Raw genomic sequence first — 24,224 nt, 5'->3', positions numbered from 1 at the left:
TTCGAGCCCTGGTCTGGGAAGATCCCACATCCCGTGGAGCAACTATGCCCGTGCGCCACAACTACTGAGCCTGTGCTCTAGACCCCGCGAGGCACAACTACTGAGCCCGCGTGCCACAACTACTGAGCCCGTGTGCCACAACTACTGAAGGCCACGTGCCTAGAGCCCGAGCTCTGCAACAAGAAAAGCCACCACAATGAGAAGCCTGCGCACCGCAACGAAGAGTAGCCCCCGCTCGCCTCAACTAGAGAAAGCTGCGCGCAGCAACGAAGACCCAATGCGGCCAAAATAAATAAATAAATTTATTTTTAAAAAAAAAAGAAGAAGAAATTACGCAAGGCCAGGAAAGGAGCCACCCAAAAGGATTAGCAGCAAATAATCCCTGGAGCTCACAATGAGGCAGGAATGGGCCTGCTCCCAGCAATCGGGGGAAACACCACAACTCACAGGGTTCTGGGAAGGGCACTAAAAAAGATTTCAGCTCAGTAAAGAAGTAAAATTAGGGAGTTCCTTGATGGCCTAGTGGTTAGGATTCCAGGCTTTCGCTGCCACGGCCCGGGTTCAATCCCGCAAACTGTGCCATGCAGCCAAAAAAAGACAAAGAAAAAAAACAAGTAAGATTAGCCCGACGCTAAATGCCATTCTGGTTTCACCTAACAAAGCTAAAAGCAAGACCTGAAAAGATCAAACTGTTCCCAAATAACTTAGCCACAACCCAGCACAAAGCTTGAGAATAGTAATAGGAACACAAAAACATCTAGCACTAACAAAGTAAAATTACAATGTCTGTCATCCAATCAAAAATTACCAGGCAGGGACTTCCCTCGTGGTGCAGTGGTTAAGAATCTGCCTGCCAATGCAGGGGACACGGGTTCGATCCCTCGTCCGGGAAGATCCCACATGCCACGGAGCAGCTAAGCCGGTGTGCCACAACTACTGAGCCCACGTGCCACAACTACTGAGCCTGCATGCCACAACTACTGAAGCCTGCACGCCTAGAGCCTGTGCTCCGCAACAAGAGAAGCCACCACAATGAGAAGCCCGTGCACCGCAACGAAGAGTAGCCCCCACTCGCCGCAACTAGAGAAAGCCTGCGCAGAGCAACGCAGACCCAACGCGGCCAAAAGTAAATAAATTTATTAAAGAAAAGAAATTACCAGACATGCAAACAGGCAAGAAAACTCAACTCATAATGAGGATGAATCAATCAATAGACACTGACCCAGAAATGATGCAGAGGAAAGAATTAGTAGTTAAGGACATTTAGATTATAATTGCATTTCATATATTCAAGAAACCACAGGGAACACTGAGTATGTTAACATAAAGAGGCTAAAGTACAAGAATGGGAAAAGAAAAACAAGGCTGACAACTAGTCATAAAAAAGCTGGAGTGACTATATTAATAGTAGACAAAGTGGATTACAGAGACACAACAATTCTAAGCATTTATGCACCTAATAACAGAGCTTCAAAATACACAAAATCAAACCTAATAAAAATGCAAGGAGAAAGAGACAAATCCAAAATACAGTAGAAATTCAGCACCCCTCTGTCTGTAATTGTCAGAACAAGTGTACAGAAAATTGCTAAAGGTACAGGAGACCTGAACAATACTGTCAACCAACTTAAGTAGTATTTATAGAACACTGTATTCATTAACAGTAGAATATGTATTTTTTCCAAAATCACATGAAACATTTACCAAGACTGACCATATTCTGAGCAATAAAACAAGTCTCAATAAGCCTAAAAGAATTCGAGTCATACAAAGTATGCTCTCTGAGCACATGGAGTTAAATTCGAAATCAATAAGAGAAAGCTATCTGAGAAATCCCCAAGTATTTAGAAACTGCTTAATATGCTTCAAAATAATGCATGAGTCAAAAAAGAAATCAAAAATGAAATTAGAAAGCATTTTGAAGTGAATGAAAATGAAGACATCAAAATTGGTGGGAAATGTATAGCACTAAATGTCTGTATTAGAAAAGAAGAATGACTTTGTGAATCTGAATAAAAGAAACCTAATTTAGCAGGGAGTGCGGAGGCCAGAGTGGGAGCTCCTGTGCACTGCCACTCCAGGTGAATCACAGACCCAACAGGAAGAGTCATGACTTGCATTCCCCGCAGGAAGATGTCTCTACTTTAGGACGCTGGCAAGAGGAAGGAAGATCTCTCCTTGCCCGGCAACAAGCCCAGCAGATGGGAACCCTCTCAGCTCAGGCACTGGGAAGCCATCACCATCCTGAACTCTCCCATCCCTCCGGTGGACTTTCCTTCAGAGCAGCCCCTCCCAACTTCCTCCTTTTTCTCTGCAAAGTAACTTCCTCTCCTTTGTTTGCTGGACTAGCCTATAGTTTTTGCTATACCATGGCTGCAATTCTCTGCTATTCCCAAATAAACACATTTTGCTGGTAAAATAACTGGCTGTTTTAGTTTTAAGGTCAACAACATCAAATTCCACCTTAAGGGACTCCCCTCGTGGCGCAGCGGTTAAGAATCTGTCTGCTCGGGGCATCCCTGGTGGCGCAGTGGTTGAGAGTCCGCCTGCCGATGCAGGGGACACGGGTTCGAGCCCTGGTCTGGGAAGATTCCACATGCCACGGAGCAACTAAGCCCATGCACCACAACTACTAAGCCTGCACTCTAGAGCCTGCGAGTCACAACTACTAAGCCCGCGTGCCACAACTACTGAAGCCCGTGTGCCTAGACCCCGTGCTCCACAACAAGAGAAGCCACCACAATGAGAAGCCTGCGTGCCGCAATGAAGAGTAGCTCCCGCTCGCCGCAACTAGAGAAAACCCACGTGCAGCAACGAAGACACAACACAGCCAAATAAATAAATAAATTTATTAAAAAAAAAAAATTCCACCTTAAGAAACTAGACACTCAAAAGAAGCAAAAGGAAATAATAAGTATCAGTACATAAATCAAAGAAATAAAAACAAAGAATAGAAAAAAAAATCAAAGTACCAAAGGCTAGTTATTTAGAAGATCAATAAATTTGATAACCTCCAGCCTGACTGATCAGGAAAAAGAGAGAAAACACAAATTATCAATCTTAAGAATGAGAATGGTGACATCACTACAGATTCTACAGATATTAAAAGGATAGTAAGAATATATTCTGAATAACTTTTTGCCAGTAAATTGGACAACTTAAAAGAAATAGACAAGTCAATTATATCTCAATAAAAAATTATAAAAATTTAAAAAATAAGGGCTTCCCTGGTGGCGCAGTGGTTGAGAGTCCGCCTGCCGATGCAGGAGACACGGGTTCGTGCCCCGGTCCGGGAAGATCCCGCATGCCGCGGAGTGGCTGGGCCCGTGAGCCATGGCCGCTGAGCCTGCACGTCCGGAGCCTGTGCTCCGCAACGGGAGAGGCCACAACAGTGAGAGGCCTGCATACTGCCAAAAAAAAAAAAAAAAAATTTAAAAAATAAGAGAAATAGGGCTTCCCTGGTGGCACAGTGGTTGGGGGTCCGCCTGCCGATGCAGGGGACGTGGGTTAGCGCCCCGGTCCGGGAAGATCCCACATGCCGCAGAGCGGCTGGGCCCGTGAGCCATGGCCACTGAGCCTGCGTGTCCGGAGCCTGTGCTCCGCAACGAGAGAGGCCACAGAAGTGACAGGCCCACGTACCGCAAAAAATAAGTAAATAAGAGAAATAGACAAGTTCCTTGAAAGACAGACTATCAAACCTCACTCAAGAAAAAACAGATAACCTAAATAGCCCTATATCTAATAAAGAAATTGAACTTGTAGTTAAAAGCCTTCCCACAGAGAAAACTCTAGGCCTAGATGACTTCCCTGGGGAATTCTGTCAAACATTTAAGGAAGAAACAATACCAACTATATACAAATTCTTCCAGGAAAACTGAAAATAAAAAGCACTTACCAAGACTTCCCTGGTGGCACAGTGGTTAAGAATCCACCTGCCAATGCAGGGGACACGGGTTCGAGCCCTGGTCCGGGAAGATTCCACATGCCACGGAGCAAGTAAGCCTGTGCACCGCAACTACTGAGCCTGCGCTCTAGAGCCCACGAGCCACAACTACTGAGCCCGCACACCACAACTACTGAAGCCCGCACACCTAGGGCCCGTGCTCTGCAACAAGAGAAGCCACCACAATAAGCCCGCGCACCGCAACAAAGAGTAGCCCCTGCTCGCCGCAACTAGAGAAAGCCCGCGCGCAGCAACGAAGACTCAATGCGGCCAAAACTAAATAACGAACTAAATAAAAACACTTACCAACTGATTCTCTGAGGCCAGCATAACTCTGATAACAAAACCAGACACAGATACTACAAATAATGAAAACTATAGACCAACATCCCTCATAGACACAAAATTTCTTGACAATATTTTATCAAATCATATCCAACATGTAAAAAGGATAATACATCATGACTAAATTGGGTTTATCCTATGAATGCAAGGTTGGTTGAGTATTTTTAAGTGCAGCCAATGTAAGTCACAATAACAGACCAAAAAATAAAAACCATATAATCATCTCAATAAATGCAGAAAAAGCATTTGCCACAATCCAATATCCACTTATAATAAAAATTATCAACAAACAGGAATAGAAGGGAACTTCCACAACCTGACAAAGAGCACCTAAGGGAAACCTATAAGAACATCCTTAATGGTAAAAGACTAAATGCAATCCCTGTAAGATGGGGGACAAGGCAAGGATGTCTGCTCTCACCCATTCTATTCACTATCATACTGGAGGCTCTAGCCTATGCAACAAGGCAAGGAAAACAATAATCTAAGGCATCCAAATTGAAAAAGAAGTAAAACTGTTTTTATTCACAGATGATGTGGCCATCTATGCAGAAAATCCTACAGAACCTACAAGTGGAACCAGATCAATAAGTCAGCTAGCAAGATCACAGGATATAAAATTAACATTAAAAAAGCAACGTATGGGGCTTCCTTGGTGGTGCAGTGGTTAAGAATCCACCTGCCAATGCAGGGGACATGGGTTCGATCCCTGGTCTGGGAAGATCCCACATGCCACAGAGTAACTAAGCCTGTGCACCACAACTACTGAGCCCGCACTCTAGAGTCCACGAGCCACAACTACTGAGCCCGCAAGCCACAACTACTGAGCCCACGTGCCACGACTACTGAAGCCCGCACACCTAGAGCCCGTGCTCCGCAACAAGAGAAGCCACCGCAGTGAGGAGCCCACGCACCGTAATGAAGAGTAGCACCCACTCGCCTCAACTAGAGAAAGCCTGCACACAGCAACGAAGACCCAACACAGGCAAAAATAAATAAATTAAAAAAAAATTAAGAACAATAAAGCAACTGTATTTCCATATACTAACAATAAACAAAAATTGAAAAAGCCACACCATTTGCCACTGAGCAAAAATTATATGAAATATTTGGGGATAAATTTGACAAAAGGTGGACCTGGTGAGAGATAGTAAAGAAAACTTAAATAAATGGAGAGAAATACGGTACAAGGATATCAACTTTTTACAAATGCATCTACGGATTGAAGGCATTCCCAATCAAAATCCCAGAATGTTTTTTGTAGAAATTGACAGACTGATTCTAAACTCATATGGAAATGCAAAGGACCTAGAATAGCCAAGACAACTCTGAAAAAAAGCAAACCAAAACTAAACTGGAGAACTTACACTACCTGACTTCAGGACTTACATGTCCAGTTTTCAACAAAGGTACAAAGGCAACTGAGTGGAGAAGAGATAGTCTTTCAACAAACAGTACTGAACTGGACACCCACATACAATAAGTAAACTCCAATCTATACCTCACGCCACACACAAAAACTCCAAATGACCCACAGACCTAAATGTGAAACTTAAAACTATAAAACTTCTGGAAAGAAACATAGAAGAAAATATCCATGACTGACACCAAAAGCAAAATCTATAAAAGAAAAACTTGATAAACTGACATTTGTCCAAGCACTGCTCTTTGAATATGCTGCTAAGGGAGTGGCAACTGAACGAGTGAGCACCTCTAAGGCCACCACTCAGCGACAGACATGCCACGATCAACGTCAGCGCCCCCCCACCCTCCTCGCTCCACCCCCACACTGCACAGCAGACAGCAGATGCCCTGCTCCTTCTCTGAGAGCTGATCCCTGGCGGCCGCCTCACCTAACCCTGCCTTTGGCCACTTCCTCCACGCTGAGTGCTGGCCTTTGTCAAACGCAGGTCACATCACGTCACACCGCTTCTCACTGATCTTCACTGTTGCCCACAGAATCAAACCAACACCTTCAACGAGGGCTGTCGCAACCTAGACCCAAGCCCCTCTCTGCTTCTCTCTCGCCCCTCACGCTGCAGGCGTCCAGTACCTGAACGCCCTGGGCCAGGGCTTCGGCTCTCGCACCTCTGCTTCTGTTGGTCCCTACAAGTACCCTGCCCCGCCCTGGCCCCTCCACCCCGGGAAACCCACTCATTCCTCAAGGGCCAGTCCCTTAGCGCACCCCTCCAGCGGGTGACCCAGTGTTCCTGCGGCCCTGGCTCCTACGGGGACTGTGGCATCAGTTCCAAACAATGAGAGTTGTGCGTGCCAGTCCGCTCCAGCGCACTGTGAGTGGGGAGAAAAGTTGTGGTTTATATCCTTAGTATGCACGCAATTTCAAAAAACAAACAAAAGCTGTTCATTGAAGGAAAAGACCCAAAATCCTCCCATAAGACTCAATATTATACAACTATCGATTTTCCTTCATCTACAAATATGTGAGTCGGGCTACTGGAGGGTACTTGATAAAATGGTTCCAAAGTTCATATGGAAGAATCAACAGACAAAAGTAGCCAACTAAATTCTGAAAAGTATGTGAACAGGATTTGTCCTATGTTGTGTTAAAACGTATTAAAAGGCTACCGTAATTAAAACTATGCTATTGTTCTAAGAAGAGGTGAACAGATCAACAGAACTGTACAGAAAGTCCAGAAATAAACACCAGTAAGGAAGAAAAGGAAGATTTTAAATAATGAAGACAGATTAGCCAATAGTGTTGGAACAGCTAGTTAGGCACTTAGGGAAAAAAATTAGTCTTCCCTACATCTTTCCTTACCCCAAAATAAATGCTAGATGGATATAAGTGTTACATGTAAAAATGAAATGTAAGTCCTAAGTAGAAAATACAAGTACACATTTTAGAGTCTTGGAGTAGGAAAGGACTTTCTAAGCCAGACACAAAAACCCACACACCTTGATGAATGTTGTTCAGTTGGACTATATAAAATTTTTTAATTTCTGAAAGTCAAAAACACACATAAATTGAAGACCACATCCATACACATACACCTAAGCCCACAACCCCACACTCTCACAACTCACCCCATCCTCAGTGGAGCATAAAGTAACTAAAAGACAAAGCAGGTCCAACCGTTCATAACCGTTCATAATCAAGAGGCGAATCTGTCTCCTACTAACACGCAAAGGAGCCCATCCGCACCAACAAGACGAACAAGAAGGAGGGCGGTATGCAGACGGCCAGTCCAGGACTGGGCTCTGCCCGCGTCACGAGTGAGCCGCTGGGAGTGAGGCCTGCACACAGCTGCGCTCTGCCAGCACCAGACGTTGTCAGTGCTGTGGCCACCACACAGGTGCGGACAACCAGCAGAGCCTGTGGAGTGTCCCCCACAAGCCCAAATGGTCGCGCTGCGTGACGGGATCATCCACCTCTCGACATCCGTCTACAGAAGCCCTCCCGTGAGTGCAGATGTTAGAAAACACACGTGTCAATCAGGGATCTGGTTAGACTTTTTAAAAAACAAGCACTGGAAAAAGGTGGCTGTCAAGTAAGTATAAACTACCTGGCTGGTGGAAGAGCCGGGCTTGACCGGTTTTGTAAGTTTCCACCTGCTGCCCCTGCCCCAGGCCAGGAGGTCTGTGGAGCAGACAGACCTGTGAGCACAGAGCTGACGGCAAATCGAGGTGAACACGCTGCAGGGGAAGGGGGTGCAGAGACGGGGACGGGTCTGGGAGGCTCCCCGCGTCCCACAGGATGCACTGAAGAGGCACCATCTCCTTTAATCTGCACGGCCAAGCAGGTCTGCGAGGCACGTGCTGTCAGCAGCTGGTCAGCGATGGGGCGGGACTTCCGCCGGGACTGGCTCCTGCACTGCCCTCCTCCACACCTGCCCAGATGCTCCCAGCACAGGGCACGGAGCAGGGCCAACAGGGTCCTCCTTCCCACGCTGGACGCGCTGTGGGTGAGCGCGGAAGCAGCTCCCTCCTCCCTCTCCCACCCCTCCTCCTCGCTCACCTGTACTCAGCATTCATTCAATGGCATTTAGTAATGCCCACTAGGTGCTGCCCCCACCCACAGAGCCCCTGGCCTGAAAGATGCCCACTTGTATTATGGCTGCCACATGAACTGGCACACGCTAACAGAGGTGCTGGGCCAACTTTGCTGAGCCGGAGAGGGGTCAGAAGTGCGTGTGGGAGGCCAAGGAGGCCACACACAGCCCAGCCCAGAGGCAGCCAGGAGCTGGTCTGGAGGGTAGGTGTGTGAGGGGAGACTGGGAAGTCAGGAGGCCCTGGGGGGTCGCAGGAACTCCCCACCCCCACCCACGCACAAGGCCCAGGGTCTTCCCCTCTTAGCACAGGAGCTAGAGAAGGAATCAGCTTCCAGAGTCACCGACAAGAACCTGGGCAGATGACCCAGGAAGCACAGTCCTTTGAGAACACCGTTTCTCAACATAAGCCATGCCAAGCGGTGTCCCCCCAGAACTGGGTGGCCCTCCAGCTCAGTGGAGAAAGCACGTTTCTCACGACGTCCAGCAGCCACCATTCCTTGAGCACCGAGCAGGAGCCTTCCTGGGGCCCTACCTCGAGAAGATCAAGTAACTCAGCTCCACGAAGGGGCTCACGAGATCTGGGGCTGCTGATCACAGACAAGCAGCGAGCCGGCTGCCCACCTGGGCCTCGGTGGACCCTGGTCCGAACTAAGCACAGACACCTGCTTCCAGGCACAGGCGGCAGCTGTGAAGGTGAGGGAGCCGGCAAGCAGCCACGGGCTCCACCTCTGATCCCCTGAGGGCCCTCAGCAGGCAGCAAACAGCCCTGGAGGAGTGAGAAACTGCAAGACGCAGGTCCAAACAATCCACCGCAGCATGGACGTCGGTGTCAAGGTAACCAAGACAGCTCAACTCCAGGTGATCCTATTCTGACACCAAAGAGAGACGAGAGACACGTGCTTGCGTGAGCCATGATGGCCGAAGACCCTGCTGACAACAGCATCCCCAGGCCCTTTGGCTGCCAGGACCACAGGGGCAACCACGTCACCATCATGCCACCACTCAAGTGTCCCACACTGATGATTCCCGCATGGGTCTCCTGGGGCCCAGCGCCTGCTGGCCTTCTCCATCTGGACCACCATCGCCACGCACACTCAACGGCTCTAACACCATCGTCACCCCGACTTCTCCCCGACCCCCACCTCACCTGCCTCTTTTCCTGTGTCATCGTGCACTCAGCTACGTGGGTCAGAGGTCAGCATCACCCCCTCCTGTTCCTCCATCTCCCTTCCCACACCCTACAGTGACTCACTGACCACCTTCTTCCCCACCTCTACCACCATCCCTTTCCAGGGTGGTCCCCTCAGCCAGCCTCCACCCCAACCCCACCTGCCCCTCGCACCAGGCAGCCGCTCCCGCTTACATCCCCACACCCGCCCCCTCTGCCCCCCGCACCCCTTTGTGCCTCACTGCCCTTGAGCTTACCAGTCAGCCCCGCCCCCACCCCGGCTGGGCCGGCAACGGGGAACCTCAGGCCCTAGCTGTGCTGGCGCTCCAGGAAAACCAGAACCCAAACTTGGGCCTAAGGGCCCAGGGGCTGACTGGGAGCCAGCCCTGGTCTAGCACCACGGAGCTCTCACCTGGATTGAGAGCGGGACGTCCTGCAGCCCTCCAGCTTCACGCCTACCTTACATGACCAGTAATCCTCAGGACTGTGGACAAAGTACCTCCCTGCTCTACAGTCAAAGAGAAGATGGAACGAATACAACGGCCCCTGCGCGTTGGGACTCTCGGGTTTAGGCTTAGCTTCCCATAGGGAGGACCCCGTTTTCCCCCCGGGGAAGCAAGGGCGTGAACCACACGCCTCCGGAGTGACAGGCGCTAGGACTGGGGACCGAGCGCCCCCCAGGGAGGAGACGGGCACAGAGACCAGGTACTCCGAGTCCCACCCTGGGAGGGCACGGGCACGGGGGCCGGGCTCCCCATGCCGTTGCGACGAAGAATGTGAGCGGCTCGGCTCCCAGGGCGCTCTTCCGGGTTGTGACGCGGAAAATGCGGCTCCGCGCGCAGCTGGGCGCACCTGAGCCCGGGGAAGGGGGTGGGCTCGGCCCCGCGACGCCCGGGACCCTTTCCGCGCTCGCCCGGTGACCTTGGAGAGGCGCCCCCTGACTCGGTTTCCCGCGGCGGCCTGGCCAAGGGGGCGGCCCGAGAGTCCGCAGCCCAGGCTTCCCCGAGGGGCGCCTCGCCGAGTTACCGCCGCCAGCCCCGATCCCGGGCCCCGACCCCATTTACCTGAGGAGCCGCGGCAGCCGCAGCCCGGCATCCGCCCTCCCGCCTGCCGCTGACCGGAGTGGGCGGGGCCACGCGGCGAGGCCACCGCCCCCCCGCCAACCGTGGCCCGGCGCGCGGCAGCCCGGCCCCGCCCCCAAGCGATCTCTGCGCTCACTGGTCGGAGGTGCGTCCCTCTCGCCCTCTCCACCCGGTCCCCCGAACGCCAGAGAGTGAGAGTGCGCAAACTCCGCCTCGCGCTCGGCCCCGCCCCCTGCCGCCCCGTGACCGCCACACCTGACTGTTGGGCGCCAGTAGGGCAGCCCTGTCGGCCTCAAGGCGTGCGGCCGGCCACTGCGCAGGCGCAGGACGCGGCTCCCTTCCCACTCTGCTGTGTCCTCGTACGACATTTACACCGCGATGATCCCGGCACACAGACACCGCCCCACATACCGGGAGAGGCATCGGCGACGCCGGCTCGGCGCGTCAGTGCGCCCAAAGCCGGTCCTCTCACAAGCACATACCTGTCCAGGTACGCACGCCAGGTGGGCCTGACCGGGACACACACAGGCACTGTCATGCCCTATATCTCTCACACATGCACACACACTGAACACCCAACCAACACCCGAGAGACCCAGGGCCGAGGATCCCTCCGCAAAAAGGTACGCACACGCAAACTGGAGGCACACGTCCAGTATGCCAACAGACCGTGGGAATCAAGATGAGCAGCCATAGGGCTTCCCTGGTGGCGCAGCGGTTGAGAGTCCGCCTGCCGATGCAGGGGACACGGGTTCGTGCCCCGGTCCGGGGGGATCCCACGTGCCGCGGAGCGGCTGGGCCCGTGAGCCATGGCCGCTGAGCCTGCGCGTCCGGAGCCTGTGCTCCGCAACGGGAGAGGCCATGACAGTGAGAGGCCCGCGTACCACAAAAAAAAAAAAAAAAAAAAAGTAAAAGCAAAAATAGGGGCTTCCCTGGTGGCGCAGTGGTTGAGAGTCCGCCTGCTCAAGCAGGGGACATGGGTTCGTGCCCCGGTCCGGGAAGATCCCACATGCTGCGGAGCGGCTGGGCCCGTGAGCCATGGCCGCTGAGCCTGCACGTCCAGAGCCTGTGCTCCACAACTGGAGAGGCCACAACAGTGAGAGGCCCACGTACTGCCAAAAAAAAAAAATAAATAAAAAATAAAATAAAATAAAATAAATAAATAAATGGGACCTAATCAAACTTAAAAGCTTTGAAACCATAAACAAAACAAAAAGACATCCTATGGAATGGCAGAAAATATTTGCAAATGATGCGACCAACAAGGGCTTTATTTCCAGAACATACAAACAGCTCATAGAAATCCATAAAAAAAAAAAAACCCCAATCGAAAAATGCACAGAAAGGACATCCCTGGTGGCGCAGTGGTTAAGAATTCGCCTGCCAATGCAGGGGACATGGGTTCGAGCCCTGGTCCGGGAAGATGCCACATGCTGCGGAGTAACTAAGCCCGTGCACCACAACTACTGAGGCTGTGCTCCAGAGTCCGCAAGCCACAACTACTGAGCCCACGTGCCACAACTACTGAAGCCAGCATGCCTAGAGCCCATGCTCTGCAATAAGAGAAGCCACTGCAATGAGAAGCCTGCACACCACGACGAAGAGTAGCCCTGGCTCACCACAACTAGAGAAAGCCTGCAGGCAGCAACGAAGACCCAACTCAGTCAAAAGTAAAATAAATAAAATAAATACACTTATTTTTTTTAAATGCACAGAAGACGTTTCTCCAAAGACATACAGATGGCCAATAGGCACATGAAAAGATACTCAACATTGCTAATTATTAGAGAAATGCAAATCAAAACTGCAATAAGGTACCACCTGACACCAGTCAGAATGGCCATCATTAAAAAGTCTACAAATAACAAATGCTGGAGAGGGTGTGGAGAAAAGGGAACCCTCCTACACTGTTGGTGTGAATGTGAAGTGGTGCAGCCGCTATGGCAAACAGTATGGGGGTTCCTCAAAAAAACCAAAATAGAGTTGCCATATGAGCCAGCAATCCCACTCTTGGGCATATATTTGGAGTAAACTATAAGTTGAAAAGATACATGCACCTCAGTGTTAATAGGAGCACTATTTACAACAGCCAAGACATGGAAGCATCCTAAGTGTCCACTGACAGATGAATGGATAAAGAAGATGTGGCACATGTATACAATGGAATACTATTCAACCATAAAAAAGGATGAAATAATGGCATTTGCAGGGACATGGATGGACCTAGAGATTATCATGCTAAGTGAAGTAAGTCAGAAAGAGAAAGACAAATATAACGTTACCCTCCCCTTGAAATACCTGGCGCAGCTTCTCTTTTCCTAACCCCCAGGTCAGTAGCAAACCAGTTAGTTTGCCCATATTTTCTATACTCCAGGCAGTTTGCTAGACAAGGGCTGTGGGTGAGCAACGGAATATCAAACACCAGCCTTGTTCTCAAGCAGCTCACAGTCCAACAGGGATGACAAAATGTGCCGCAGCAGTTCAATTCCAAGCATTCCGAGGCTCTCCCTGCAGCGGGAGCACCCTGCGGACCGTGGATCCCGGCGGGGACAAGTCCAGTCCCCAGCCACTGCCAGGACGGCAGCCCCCAGCCACTGTGCCGTCCAGCTCACAGAAGAGAGACTACGACTTGGGCCTCAGTTGTGTCGTCTGGAAAGGGGGCATCGCTTGGTGTTACTCAGATTTGAAATCCTGGGTGTGAACTGCCTACCACAGGACAGGCATGTCGGGTGCGGTCTGTGCACAGGAGCAGGACTCTGGGAGCTGGTAGTTGCCCCTTAGAACAGCACCTGGCTCACAGCAGGCACTTAGGAAACATTGGCTCCCCACGGTAAAGGCACTCACAGAAGACTCCAGGGGCCAGGAGAAGGGAGGGACCATGCTGGCGCATCTCTCCTGGAGCTGGGGTTTGAGGTGGACCCAGGCGGGGGCGAGGGTTACTTGCTTGCTTGGGAATGTGTCATCAAGTGTGTAGACAGCTCTGGGGGAAAGGCCTCTGCAGCAGGTCTTGGCCTGAGCAGAAGCTTCCAGGCCTGAGCAGAGGAAGGCTGGGTGGCTTTGGGAATTCTCTGGCTGGCCAGTGGTTTTTTTGTTTGTTTGTTTTTGTTTTTTGGCTGCGTTGGGTCTTCAGTGTTGCGCGTGGGCTTCCTCTAGTTGCGGCGAGCAGGGACTACTCTTCGTTGCAGTGCGTGGGCTTCTCATTGCAGTGGCTTCTCTAATTGGGGAACAGACTCTAGGCGCGTGGGCTTCAGTAGTGGTGGTTCGTGGGCTCTAGAGCACAGGCTCAGTAGTTATGGCGCACGGGCTTAGTTGCTCCGTGGCATGTGGGATCTTCCTGGACCAGAGATTGAACCGGGGTCCCCTGCATTGGCAGGCGGATTCTTAACCGCTGCGCCACCAGGGAAGTCCCCAGGCCAGTGGATGTGACTTGGCACTTTCACTGCCAAAGGCCTGGATTCAATCCCTGGACAGGGAAATAAGATCCTGCAAGCCTCACAGCACCGTCCAAAAAACGCCTCTTTTGGCCCTTGGGGTTCTCACCCCAGAGAATGGGCCTCAGGCAGGGCAGGGCTGGTTCCAGCAAGATGTTCTTAGGGCAAGCAAGTCCTGGGGGATAGGACACCCCCTCCGAGGGCGCACTGCAGGTGCAGCTATAGAACCTTCCACTCTAGAATCTGCCCCCGCTATCCCAGAGCCTGCCTTCCCCGTGCCAGTCTATGGTTGTGCAGCTGTGTTAGCCTCCCACCCCGAGTTCTCAGTCCTGGGCCCTCCCGTGTCTCTGCCCCAGTCCCAGGAAGACTTCAGAAACTCGGCTGCAGCCTTGAGGGGGCGCAGGTCCCAGCTGGCCTCCTGCAGCCCCATCACCCCTGTCCCGCTAACAGGTCAGGCCTCAGTCACGCCTCCCGCCCCCCATCCCCAAGGCCCTGCGGTGAGCTGGATGGCCCCAACCCCTTCCGCAGTGCCCTGACCTCCGGAAGGTCAGACCAGACCTTCATGGACCAGAGAGCCTTCATGGAGCAGGTATGCGAATGCAGGGACAACAGCTACCCGCCTTCCTCCAAGAAGATCGGCTCTGGGGCCTTCTCCAAAGTCCACCTGGCCTATGCCACGCAGGAGCGCACACAGCACAACTCCAAGCTGGCCTCTGACCTGCGGGGTACGTGCCACACCACAGAGAGGCAGGCCACCTCCTCCCCATGGGGTGGGGGATCCGTGGTTCACCCTCCAGCCCAGCCCTGAGGCCCCTGTCCTAACCCCACTCAGGCACTTTCCAGGTGCTCTGGCCCCCTCCTGGTCCTGCATCCTCCCTGAAGGCCAAGGCTCGGGCAGGCTGATCACTCCCAGTTCCTGGACCCCTTGAACACATAAGTGCCTGGGACAGGAGTGAGTAGGAGACCAGAGCGGCCCCCCAAGGACGCTGCTCACCGAGCCTTGCCCCGGCCAAGTTCAGCAACATGCACAAAGGCCACAGGGCCTGCTCTGCCACATCCCGCCCCCGAGGGGCTCTGGTCTTCGCACAGTGGCCACCCTCCACTCCCGCAGGTGGCTATCAAGATCGTCTCCACCGCTGAGGCCTCTGTGGAGTTCTCCTGCAAGTTCCTGCCCTGTGAGATCTCGTCACTCAGTGCTACCTACAAGCACCTGAACGTGGTGGGCAGAGACCCCAAAACATCCTGGTCCCCTCCTGCCCAGCCCAGGCCTGCCGCCTTCCCCTCCTGGGACCCTTACGCTCGAGCCCAGCCCCATCCTGAGACCCCAATCCAGTGCACCTGACGGCCCCTCCTCGGGGTGATGGCAGGCGGGCGGGATCCAGTAGGTGCAGCTCTACGAGACCTACCGGAACAGCTGGCGCGCCTACTTGGTGCTGGAGCCAGCGGCCCGTGGTGACCTGCCGGAGCACATCAATGCCGTGTCCGACGACTGCCGCTGCCCGGGGCTGGAGCAGGGGGCCCACAGGCTGTGCCGGCAGCTAGCCAGTGCTGCGGCGCACTGCCCCAGCTCAGGCATGGCAGTTGAGGGCGCCGCCCAGCCCACCCGCCCACCACATGGAGAGAGCCGCCTGAGCTCAGGCCCAGCCTCACCTCCGCTTCCCCATGCAGGGACCTAAAGTGTGAGAACATCCTGCTAGATGACCGAGGCTTCCTAAAGCTGAGCGGTGAGCCTGCGGCCCAGCCCGCAACCCTGCCCCCAGCCTGCGCCAACTGACTGAGGTCTTCGACTTCTGAGGGCCACACATTCCCCACTCTCGCCCCAGCCAGGCACCCAGTGTCTACACTGGCTTGCTCCAAACTTCTGACCCCAGTCTGCCTTGTCCTTCAATCCCCCTAGGAGGCCTACACCCCACCCTCGCCCAGAGCCACACTTGCAGTCACCCCACACACCCCATGCCCACCACAGGAGCCCACTTACACCCCGCCCCCCCCCGCCCTCCCTGTATGCCCCCTGCAGACTTCGGCTTTGCCAATCGGTAGGGGCTTAAGAACTCGCGGCTGAGCACCTTCTGTGGCTCTGTGGCCTACACAGCCCTGGAGGTCCTCACAAGCAAGTACAGCGGGGAGCAGGCTGACCCGTGGAGCCGGGGAGCGCCACCTCACGGGCTCCAGGACCCCTAGGGAGGGGAGGGGAGGGGAGGGGGCACGCCCTGGGAAGCCCACGCCCCCAGAGGTGTCATCCTCTACGCCATGGTGACCGGGAACCTGCCCTTCAAGGAGCGCCAGCCCCACCGCATGCGGTACCTGATGCGCCAGGGCCCCACCTTACGGCCAGGCCTGTCCCCAGGTGAGCGCCTCCACCCTGTGTCCCTCCCCGGTCCCAGCCCGCACCCAGGTGGGCGGCAAGAGAGAGCTGGGTCCAGAGAGGTGGAAATGTGTTGGTGGCCCCGCTAAGCCTGAACCCTGCGCTAGCCCAGGGCAGGGCGCCTCACCTCTCTCTGCCTGTCTCCCCACGTGTGAAACACGGACACCCTACGGCCGTTTGGGAAGACTGAACGGGATGACACCTCCAAGCTGCCAGCATTGTTGGCCGCGATGGCTGCGGGCTGGGGCGCGAGAGGGCAGTGGCACCTGTAGGCCGCATCCTTGAGCCCTCACCCGCAGAGTGCCAGGACCTGATCCGAGGCCTGCGCCAGCTGCGCCCGCGAGCGCGCCTGGGCCTGCAGCAGGTGGCCGCGCAGCACGGGAGGCTGCCCGCCGCACATACGCTCTTCCGCACCGTGCTCGGCGGCGTCACACCAGGTGCTGCACGCCCACCAGTGTGGGCAGGTGGGCGGCTCCTCAGCGCCCCACCTGACCCTCCCACTCCGGTCAGTTGCAAAGAAGCCCGAGGAGTGTGAGCTCCCAACGTCCCCGGACAACGTGGAGCCCAGCGCGGACTCAGATCCCCCAAGGCCGCTCCTGCACCTGCGGCGACCCCAGCAACAGTGCACCCCCCTTGAGAGTGCCTCTGGTCCGGCGCCCGAGCCCACGGAGTCTCCCCCGAGACGAGGTGCGACCCTGCCGGGCTGGGACTCTGGAGCACGGAGACGGCCAGTCGCGCGGCGAGCCCCTCCAGGCGTCCGCTGTCGCCACGCCCCATGTCTGCCATCCGGACCGTGCCTGGACACTACCTGGTTAACTGAGGGCGGGCGGGACGGCGGGGGCAAGGCCAAACAGAGCGTTTATTCTGTGGCGCCAACGGCGTGGACTTCTCAACGCGGGAAGAGGGCCGTGGGCCTTGGGGCATCTGCAAAACAGTCCACACACCTCCAGGCCAGAGCTTTCACTTATCTGGGGGGAGGGAGGGAAGAGAGAGGGGACCGCAGAGGAGGGAGGCACCCGGCACCCATGAAGAAGCCAGCCTTGATGGGCGTGCCAGGGGACGGTCTCCAGCTTTGGAGGGTGGTCAGGGGAAAGAAGAGCCCAGGGCAAGGCTGCAGGCACATCAGGGAGGCTCTCAGCTCGGCAGGCGAGGGGCTCTGGGGAGCTGAGGCTCAGGCAGGCTGACCAGCGAGAGGGCCCAGCTAGCGGGGGAGAGCGAGGGCATCAGCTCAGTCCAGGACTGGGAAATAGGACTTGAGGAGCTTGCAAAGAGCGGGGGGCAGGTTTGGGCACAGGTCAAGTGGAAAGGTGGGGAGCATGAAGGGGAGGCAACGCCCAGCAAGTGCTCCGAGGACAGGCCACAGGGGTGCAGCCCTGGCTAGACCCCACGACAGGCTGTGGCTGGTGAAAACCTCAACAGGTGAGCCCTTTGAGGCTGGGTCTCCGGCAGGGCCCCAGGATGGAGGGGCCTGGGGTGGGACTGGTACCAAGGGGCACTGCAAGCACCTGGGTGCCCCCCTATGCCCAGACCCCCGTAGCACCGTTGGGACTGGGAAGCTCCAGCTAGCCCCTCGGGCTTGCAGTGTCTTTCTGTCCGGCCCTGCTGGCCATCCCCGTGGAGATACCTGAGCAAGTCACAGGGTTGGGCCAGCTCTGGCTGAACAGTCCTCCTCTGAGCAACCAGCCTTCTTGCTGGAGCCAACAGGGCACAGGGAGGCACCCTCAACCCTCAGCAAAGACCTGGAGCTTAAGAACAGCTCTGCTTCTCAGCAAGGCGCACCCTCAGAGCCAGGGGACCCAGAGGCCTGCGGGCGGCTGCACACAGACCCGGTCTGGGAGGCCTGGACGATGGCGAGCAGAGGTGGGCCCAGGGCTGGCGGCAGGCTTCGCGGGCCTCAGGTGGGTGCAGCTCCCTCTGCGCGCGCCTCTGGGGCCACAGCTCCAGCTGCTGCCGCACCGCTCGCGCTGCTCTGCTCCTGGCGGTCCCGCTGCTGCAGCTGTCGCTCGATATCCTCAGGTACTTGCACCTCCAGCAGGTTTTCCATGCCGTGCTCTGGCTCATCCCCAATGAGGACCTGCCCGCAGGGCAGGCAGGGCAAGCAGGTGAGCAGCTGGCTGGCACACTGCGGACATCCACCACTCCCCCAACCCTGCGCCCACCTGGATGAGCTTCTCACAAGTCACCCGCACATCGGGCTCTGGCTCCCAGTTGTGCAGCTCGCGCAGGATCAAGTAGGCTCCCTGGTCCCTCACCTGCTTCCGACCAGGTGCCGTGGCCGTCAGCTGGGAGAGGGCAGAGATCATCCAGACATCAGTGTGCTAACATGTAAGCGTGTGGGGGTGACATTAACGCAGCAGCACGCCGGCTCACCAGCATGATGGCCTCAATGAGCATCTTGCGGATGTCGGCATCAGGATCTCGCTGCTTGTCTTGTGGCAGGTATTGCAGGTCAACGGGCAGCCCTAGGAGTGAATTCACTGGGTCCCTATGCTGGCCCCTGGTCTGCTAGGCAAGACCCTGCCATTGTAAGGCCCATCTGTGTTCAGCAACTCCCTGCTAGAAGGTTTCAGAAGGGGCCCTGATCTGGACACTTCCTTCTGCCTCTCCCCCACTGGCCTCCCCTCCTGCCAGACCAACCCTGAGGCTCGACCCAAGCCACTCACGCTCCATCTCCTCCTCGGAGAAGTCCTCAGGCCCAGCCAGGGGCAGTAGCAAGTAGGGGAGAATGTCCACCTCAGGCCCAAGCAACCACTCATGGTGTCCTGGGGAGAAACAGGAATGGAGGCCAGTCCAGAGGGGCCCCAGGGTCCAGTCTATTCCTCCCACTCCCCGACACGGCAACTTCCTCACCACCACTCACGGTGCTCGAAGCAGCAGTTTCGCAGTGTCCCCACCACCCCGCCCCTGCGCACCGAGGAGTCCGGGTATTGGGTAAGGGGCAGCAGCCGCTGGACCACGCACCTGGAGGGAAAAACCACTCAGTGCCGTCCCTGCTCATTTCCACGCCCTCCCCGCGAGCGCCCTGGGCTTCACCTGTCGTGATTCAGCAGGAAAGCGCGCGTCGCAGGACGCTGGCTGAGGTTGGAGAGCATCGGCCCCAAGTAGTGCAGGGGCGCGCGGGCGTTGTAGCCGGGAGTGCACAGCGCGAGCACCAGCCGCTCCAGGCCCGACTCCCCGGGCTCAGCGGCCGCCAGCGCCGCCATCAGCGCAGTACATGGCACCGGCTCGCGGCTGAGGTTAGCCAGCACGGCGGCCGCCTCCTCGGCCCAGGGCCACTGTGGGTCCAAAGCGCAGCCCAGCAGGCGGGCAGGTAGTCCGGGCTCGGCCGCCAGCAGCGGCTCGTGCAGACCAGGGTCGGCGGCCAAATTGACTAGCGCGCGAGCGGCGTCTCGGGCCGGGGCGGGAGGAGGGGCCACCGCCAGCTCGACCAGAGCCCGCAGCAGTGCCGCCTGGCCGGCCAGCAGCGTGCGACCGGGCCCCGAGCCGGTGAGCGCCAGCACATGCTGCGCCGCCGCCGCCTGCAGGTCAGCCCGCGCCCCGAGCGCCAGGAAAGGCAGCAGCTTCGCCGCCTCCGCCTTCGGGCCGGCCTCCACTATCGGCGACCCTACAGAGGCGAGGCCACCGGCTGACCCACCCACGACCCCTTCGTCCTCCCGCATGCTTGTCGGCGCGCTCCGCTGCGCAAGCTCAGCTTTGCGAGGCGCCTACAGGTGGGCAGCGGCCCCGCTCACCAGGGTACCGGAAGCCCCGGTGACCAATCCGAGGCTACCGACTCCGCGCAAGGGGCGGGACCGGCGCGCGGAGGCGGGGCCACGCCAAGGCCCGGGGGATTGTGGGATTGGTTGCCGGCCAGAAGCCGGGGACCTCGGGCTCTGCGCGGTGGTGGGGGTCGTGCAGGGACAAGCTTTGGGCCCCGGCATGGCACCGTCCCTTGGGGGTCCTGCCAGCCGCTGATAGCAGACCGATTACTTTCCCTCTTCCTTCATGATTGGCAAACATCCGTCTTCGCGGGAAGAAAAGCAGGATCAATTACAGTGATTGCCTTTCTAGTGTATCCCTGGCATACTCTCCGTTTGATCGTGATATATTTTCGGTTTTATATATGGTTGTATTCAGTTTAAGAAAAAAAAAATTTTTTTTAAGTTTTGGCTGTGTTGGGTCTTTGTTGCTGCGCGCGGGCTCTCTCTAGTTGCGGCGAGCGGGGGCTACTCTTCGTCCGGGTGCAGCGGGCTTCTCATTGCGATGGTTTCTCCGTCTCGGTGCGCGGGCTCTAGGCGCGCGGGCTCAGTAGTTGTGGCGCACGGGCTTAGTTGCATCTGCGGCATGTGGGAATCTTCCCGGACCAGGGCTGGAACCCGTGTCCCTTTCATTGGCACGCGGCTTCTTAACCACTGCGCCACCACGGAAGACCTTATTGGTCTTGTTAAAGAACCACCTTTTGGATTCATTTCTTTATTGTTTTCTTTTTCAAGTTTATTGATTTCTACTTTGACCTTACTGTTTCCTTTCTTCTGGTTACTTTGAGTTTAATTTACTGTTCTTTTTCTAGTTTCTTAAGGTAGAAGCTGAGGTCATTGATTTGAAACCTTTCTTCTTTTCTAATATAGGGGTTTCCCCACAATTATTACCTGACTCATGGGTTATTTGTTATGTACTTTACTTTTACATAGGTTATAAGCCTCTTAATAGATATTATTTTTGTTTCACACTAAGGGCTAGGACAAAGCCTCTAGGGGCAGTGATGCCCAGAAGAGCCACTTACAGGGAAAAATATGGCCCTGAAGTCAGGAGGTCATAACGCCCAAGAGCCGGGACTTGCCCCGCCTGAGACCCATAGCCTCAATCCCAACCTAAACTTTCCTGAAAGTCCCATGGAAATTGAGGAAGAGGATGGATGAGTCCAAGGACGTGCCACCTCTCCAAGGCAACCACATGCTCGGGACACACAGATCCCGGCCAGGCCATAAGAGTTGAAAATTCCTCAAGGTATGGAATTAGAATATTGTGGATAACCTAGGTAAATGATGCCCTCTGGTGGGTACTTTTGACTGAGACAGAAATGTGCACCTTCAGGGCCCACTTGCGTGAGCAGGGGACTAATGAGCAGGCCCGTGATTTGACTGCGTCAAGGATGTGTTTACAGTAATCAGCAGCTAGGGAGCCTTAAATATGCCCACGGTGAATTAAAAGATCCAAAGTGTTTGGAAGTGATTTCAAAGTTAAAGGTACAAGAACTGTACAAAGAACCCCCTTATAGCCTTGACCCAGAGACCTCAAATTCCCAGGTCACCCCTGTAATGACCTTTGTCTCACCTCTTGTGTCCAGGTGGGAACAGCTCTTCATGCCCTTGACACAGACCACCGGCCAGCTATTGTGGAGCACGTTCCTCGATTTGTATTTGTCTGGTTGGCTCCTGATTAGATTCAGGTTGTACATTTCTGGCAGGAATGCTCTGGAGGAAATCCTGGGTTCTTTTCATCCTGTCCAATCAGGTGGCACAACGTCAGTGTGTCTCAGCGCGGGAGAGGCTTATTTTGATTACTTAATTATGATGGAGTGGCCCAAGCTTCTTCCCTGTCAGGTTACTCTTTTTCTTCTTGTATTTAATAAGTATTTTATGGGGGGATACTTTGAGGCTATGTAAACACTCCGTTCCTCATCCACCCTTCACTCCCTCGTTTTTGCATGTATTGTTTTTTTTCTCTGAATTAGTTATTACTGTGATGGTTTCCAAATGGCTATTTTCTAATTTTATCATTTATTGTAGGGAAAAAAGCTTTCTCTTTACCTATTTATGTCAATGAAGTCTCATGGATTCCTAGTTTATTCATAGAAATATAATACTTTACTGTCATTATTTTGATCCTCAGTTTGGCCAGTGGAAGCCCCTTTAAGGAGGCTCCTGTGTGTTTTTATTTATTTATTTTTAAAATTTATTTATTTATTTATTTTTGGCTGTGTTGGGTCTTCGTTGCCGTGCGTGGGTTTTCTCTAGTTGCGGCGAGCAGGGGCTACTCTTGGTTGCGATGTGCGGCCTTCTCATTGTGGTGGCTTCTCGTTGCGGAGCACAGGCTCTAGGCACGCAGGCTTCAGTAGTTGTGGCATGTGGGCTCAGTAGTTGTGGCGAGCTCTAGAGCTCAGGCTCAGTAGTTGTGGCGCACGGGCTTAGTGGCTCCGTGGCATGTGGGATCTTCCCGGACCAGGGCTGGAACCTGTGTCCCTTGTATTGGCAGGCAGATTCTTAACCACTGTGCCACCAGGGAAGCCCTTCTCTGTTTTTTTGGTGGTTTTTTTAATTTTTAAATTTTGTTTTATTTTTATTTATTTATTTTTGGCTGCGTTGGGTCTTTGTTGCTGTGCGTGGGCTTTCTCTAGTTGTGGCGAGCGGGGGCTACTCTTTGTTGTGGTGCGTGGGTTTCTCATTGCGGTGGCTTCTCTTGTGGAGCATGGGCTCTAGGCACGCGGGCTTCGGTAGTTGTGGCACGTGGGCTCAGTAGTTGTGGCTTGTGGGCTCTAGAGTGCAGGCTCAGTAGTTGTGGTGCACAGGCTTAGCTGCAATGCGGCATGTGGGATCTTCCCGGACCAGGGCTCAAACCCGTGTCCCCTGCATTGGCAGGCGGATTCTTAACCTCTGTGCCACCAGGGAAGTCCCTTCTGCATGTTTTTTAAAATAGCTTTATTTGAAACCAAACAGGACCCTGCAGGGCCTTCCTGGGGAGAGACACCCGCCACGTCCCACCACCTCTAGCCTCCTAGGCTGTCCCTGAGTTCCAAAGAGCAAATTGAATCAGAGAAGCGGGAAAACGTAGCAAAAAAGAGAGAGCAGTCTAGACAAAGTAATAATAGTTTAGCCATAAAACAAAGTCAAGGACCTTTAGTTGTACTTGAAGGCTACAGATAATATCCTGAGCCATATCCTTGAGTGGTTTTGCAGATACTAAAGCCCCCAGCAGGTGGAAGAAGTTAACTGCATGCTGACCACCAGCACTTAGACCGCAGAAAACTGATAATTGAGATTTCCGAAATACCTAGTATCCTGTTACCTCACCATCAACCAACCAGAGAACTGTGCACGAGCTGATCACAAAACCCATGGCACTCTCCCTCACACTGTCCTTAAAAGCCATTCCCTGAAAGCCACTGGGGAGTTCAGGTCTTTTGAATATGAGCTGCCAGCTCTTCTTGATTGGCGCCTGCAATAAACGCTGTACCCTCCTTCACTACAGCCCAGTGTCAGCAGATTGGTTTCACTGTGCATCAGGCAGGCAGACCCAAGTTCCGTTCGGTAGCATATTGAGATGTAATCCACATACAGTACAGATCATCCATTTAAATTCAGTGGTTTCTGGTGTGTTACATTAACTGTTGTAAACGGTTGTAAAATACATGTAACAAAATTGACCATTTTTTGGGCTGTGCTGCACAGCTTGTGGGATCTTAGTTCCCCAACCAGGGATTGAACCCTTGCCCTCGGCAGCGAGAGCGCCAAGTCCTAACCACTGGACCAACAGGGAATTCCCCCATTTAATTATTTTTAAGTGTATAATTAGTGGCATTAATCACCACCACAACATTCTGCCACCATCACCACTGTGTATTTCCAAAACATTTTCACCCCCCAGAGCAGAAACTCTAACCTCCCAACCCCTCCAGTGACCTCATGGCTATTTTCTGTCTCTACAAAGCTGCCTGTTCTAGGTTCTTCAGTGGTTACTCTTATGAGGCTATAATACAGTGTCAAAATGAAATTGTGTGTGTAGATTCGTGCCTCTTTTTTTTGTTTTTTAAAGATTTATTATTTAATTATTTTATTTATGTTTGGATGCATCGGGTCTTAGTTGCGGCATGCGGGCTGTTCGTTGTGGTGTGCTGGCTTCTC

General features: G+C 54.1%; 3 protein-coding genes across 4 annotated transcripts in view; 1 reads left to right on the top strand and 2 right to left on the bottom strand.

The window, feature by feature from the left end:
- Positions 1-10,614, bottom strand: part of MROH1 (maestro heat like repeat family member 1) — a 67,867-nt gene extending 57,253 nt beyond the window's left edge. Inside the window, exon 1 of one of the 2 annotated variants that reach the window (XM_059995300.1) lies at positions 10,531-10,614. In XM_059995300.1, coding sequence (XP_059851283.1) covers positions 10,531-10,561 — 31 coding nt within the window. In that variant the 5' untranslated portion in view covers positions 10,562-10,614. The remainder of the gene's footprint in view (positions 1-10,530) is intronic. The other variant, XM_059995301.1, reaches the window with a different exon arrangement.
- Positions 10,615-14,395: 3,781 nt separating this feature from the next.
- Positions 14,396-17,972, top strand: LOC132440365 (testis-specific serine/threonine-protein kinase 5-like). Its single transcript, XM_060035293.1, is given in 9 exon segments — positions 14,396-14,708; positions 15,069-15,198; positions 15,365-15,555; positions 15,639-15,703; positions 15,997-16,132; positions 16,211-16,326; positions 16,644-16,781; positions 16,855-17,031; positions 17,794-17,972. Coding segments are annotated over 9 exon segments (1,299 nt in total). The 5' UTR covers positions 14,396-14,541.
- Positions 17,073-20,020, bottom strand: HGH1 (HGH1 homolog). Its single transcript, XM_059995410.1, has 6 exons — positions 19,378-20,020; positions 19,205-19,305; positions 19,008-19,106; positions 18,715-18,806; positions 18,504-18,626; positions 17,073-18,418 (listed from the first exon to the last, which is right to left on the bottom strand). The coding sequence occupies exons 1-6, from the start codon at positions 20,001-20,003 to the stop codon at positions 18,239-18,241; spliced, it is 1,221 nt and encodes a 406-aa protein (XP_059851393.1). The 5' UTR covers positions 20,004-20,020; the 3' UTR covers positions 17,073-18,238.
- Between the last annotated feature and the right edge of the window lie 4,204 nt (positions 20,021-24,224).

The sequence above is a fragment of the Delphinus delphis genome, chromosome 17, assembly GCF_949987515.2.
Source record: "Delphinus delphis chromosome 17, mDelDel1.2, whole genome shotgun sequence".
NCBI lineage: Eukaryota > Metazoa > Chordata > Mammalia > Artiodactyla > Delphinidae > Delphinus > Delphinus delphis.
The sequence above is the reverse complement of the archived record's forward strand: the minus strand, read 5'-3'. Positions and strand labels throughout refer to the sequence as shown.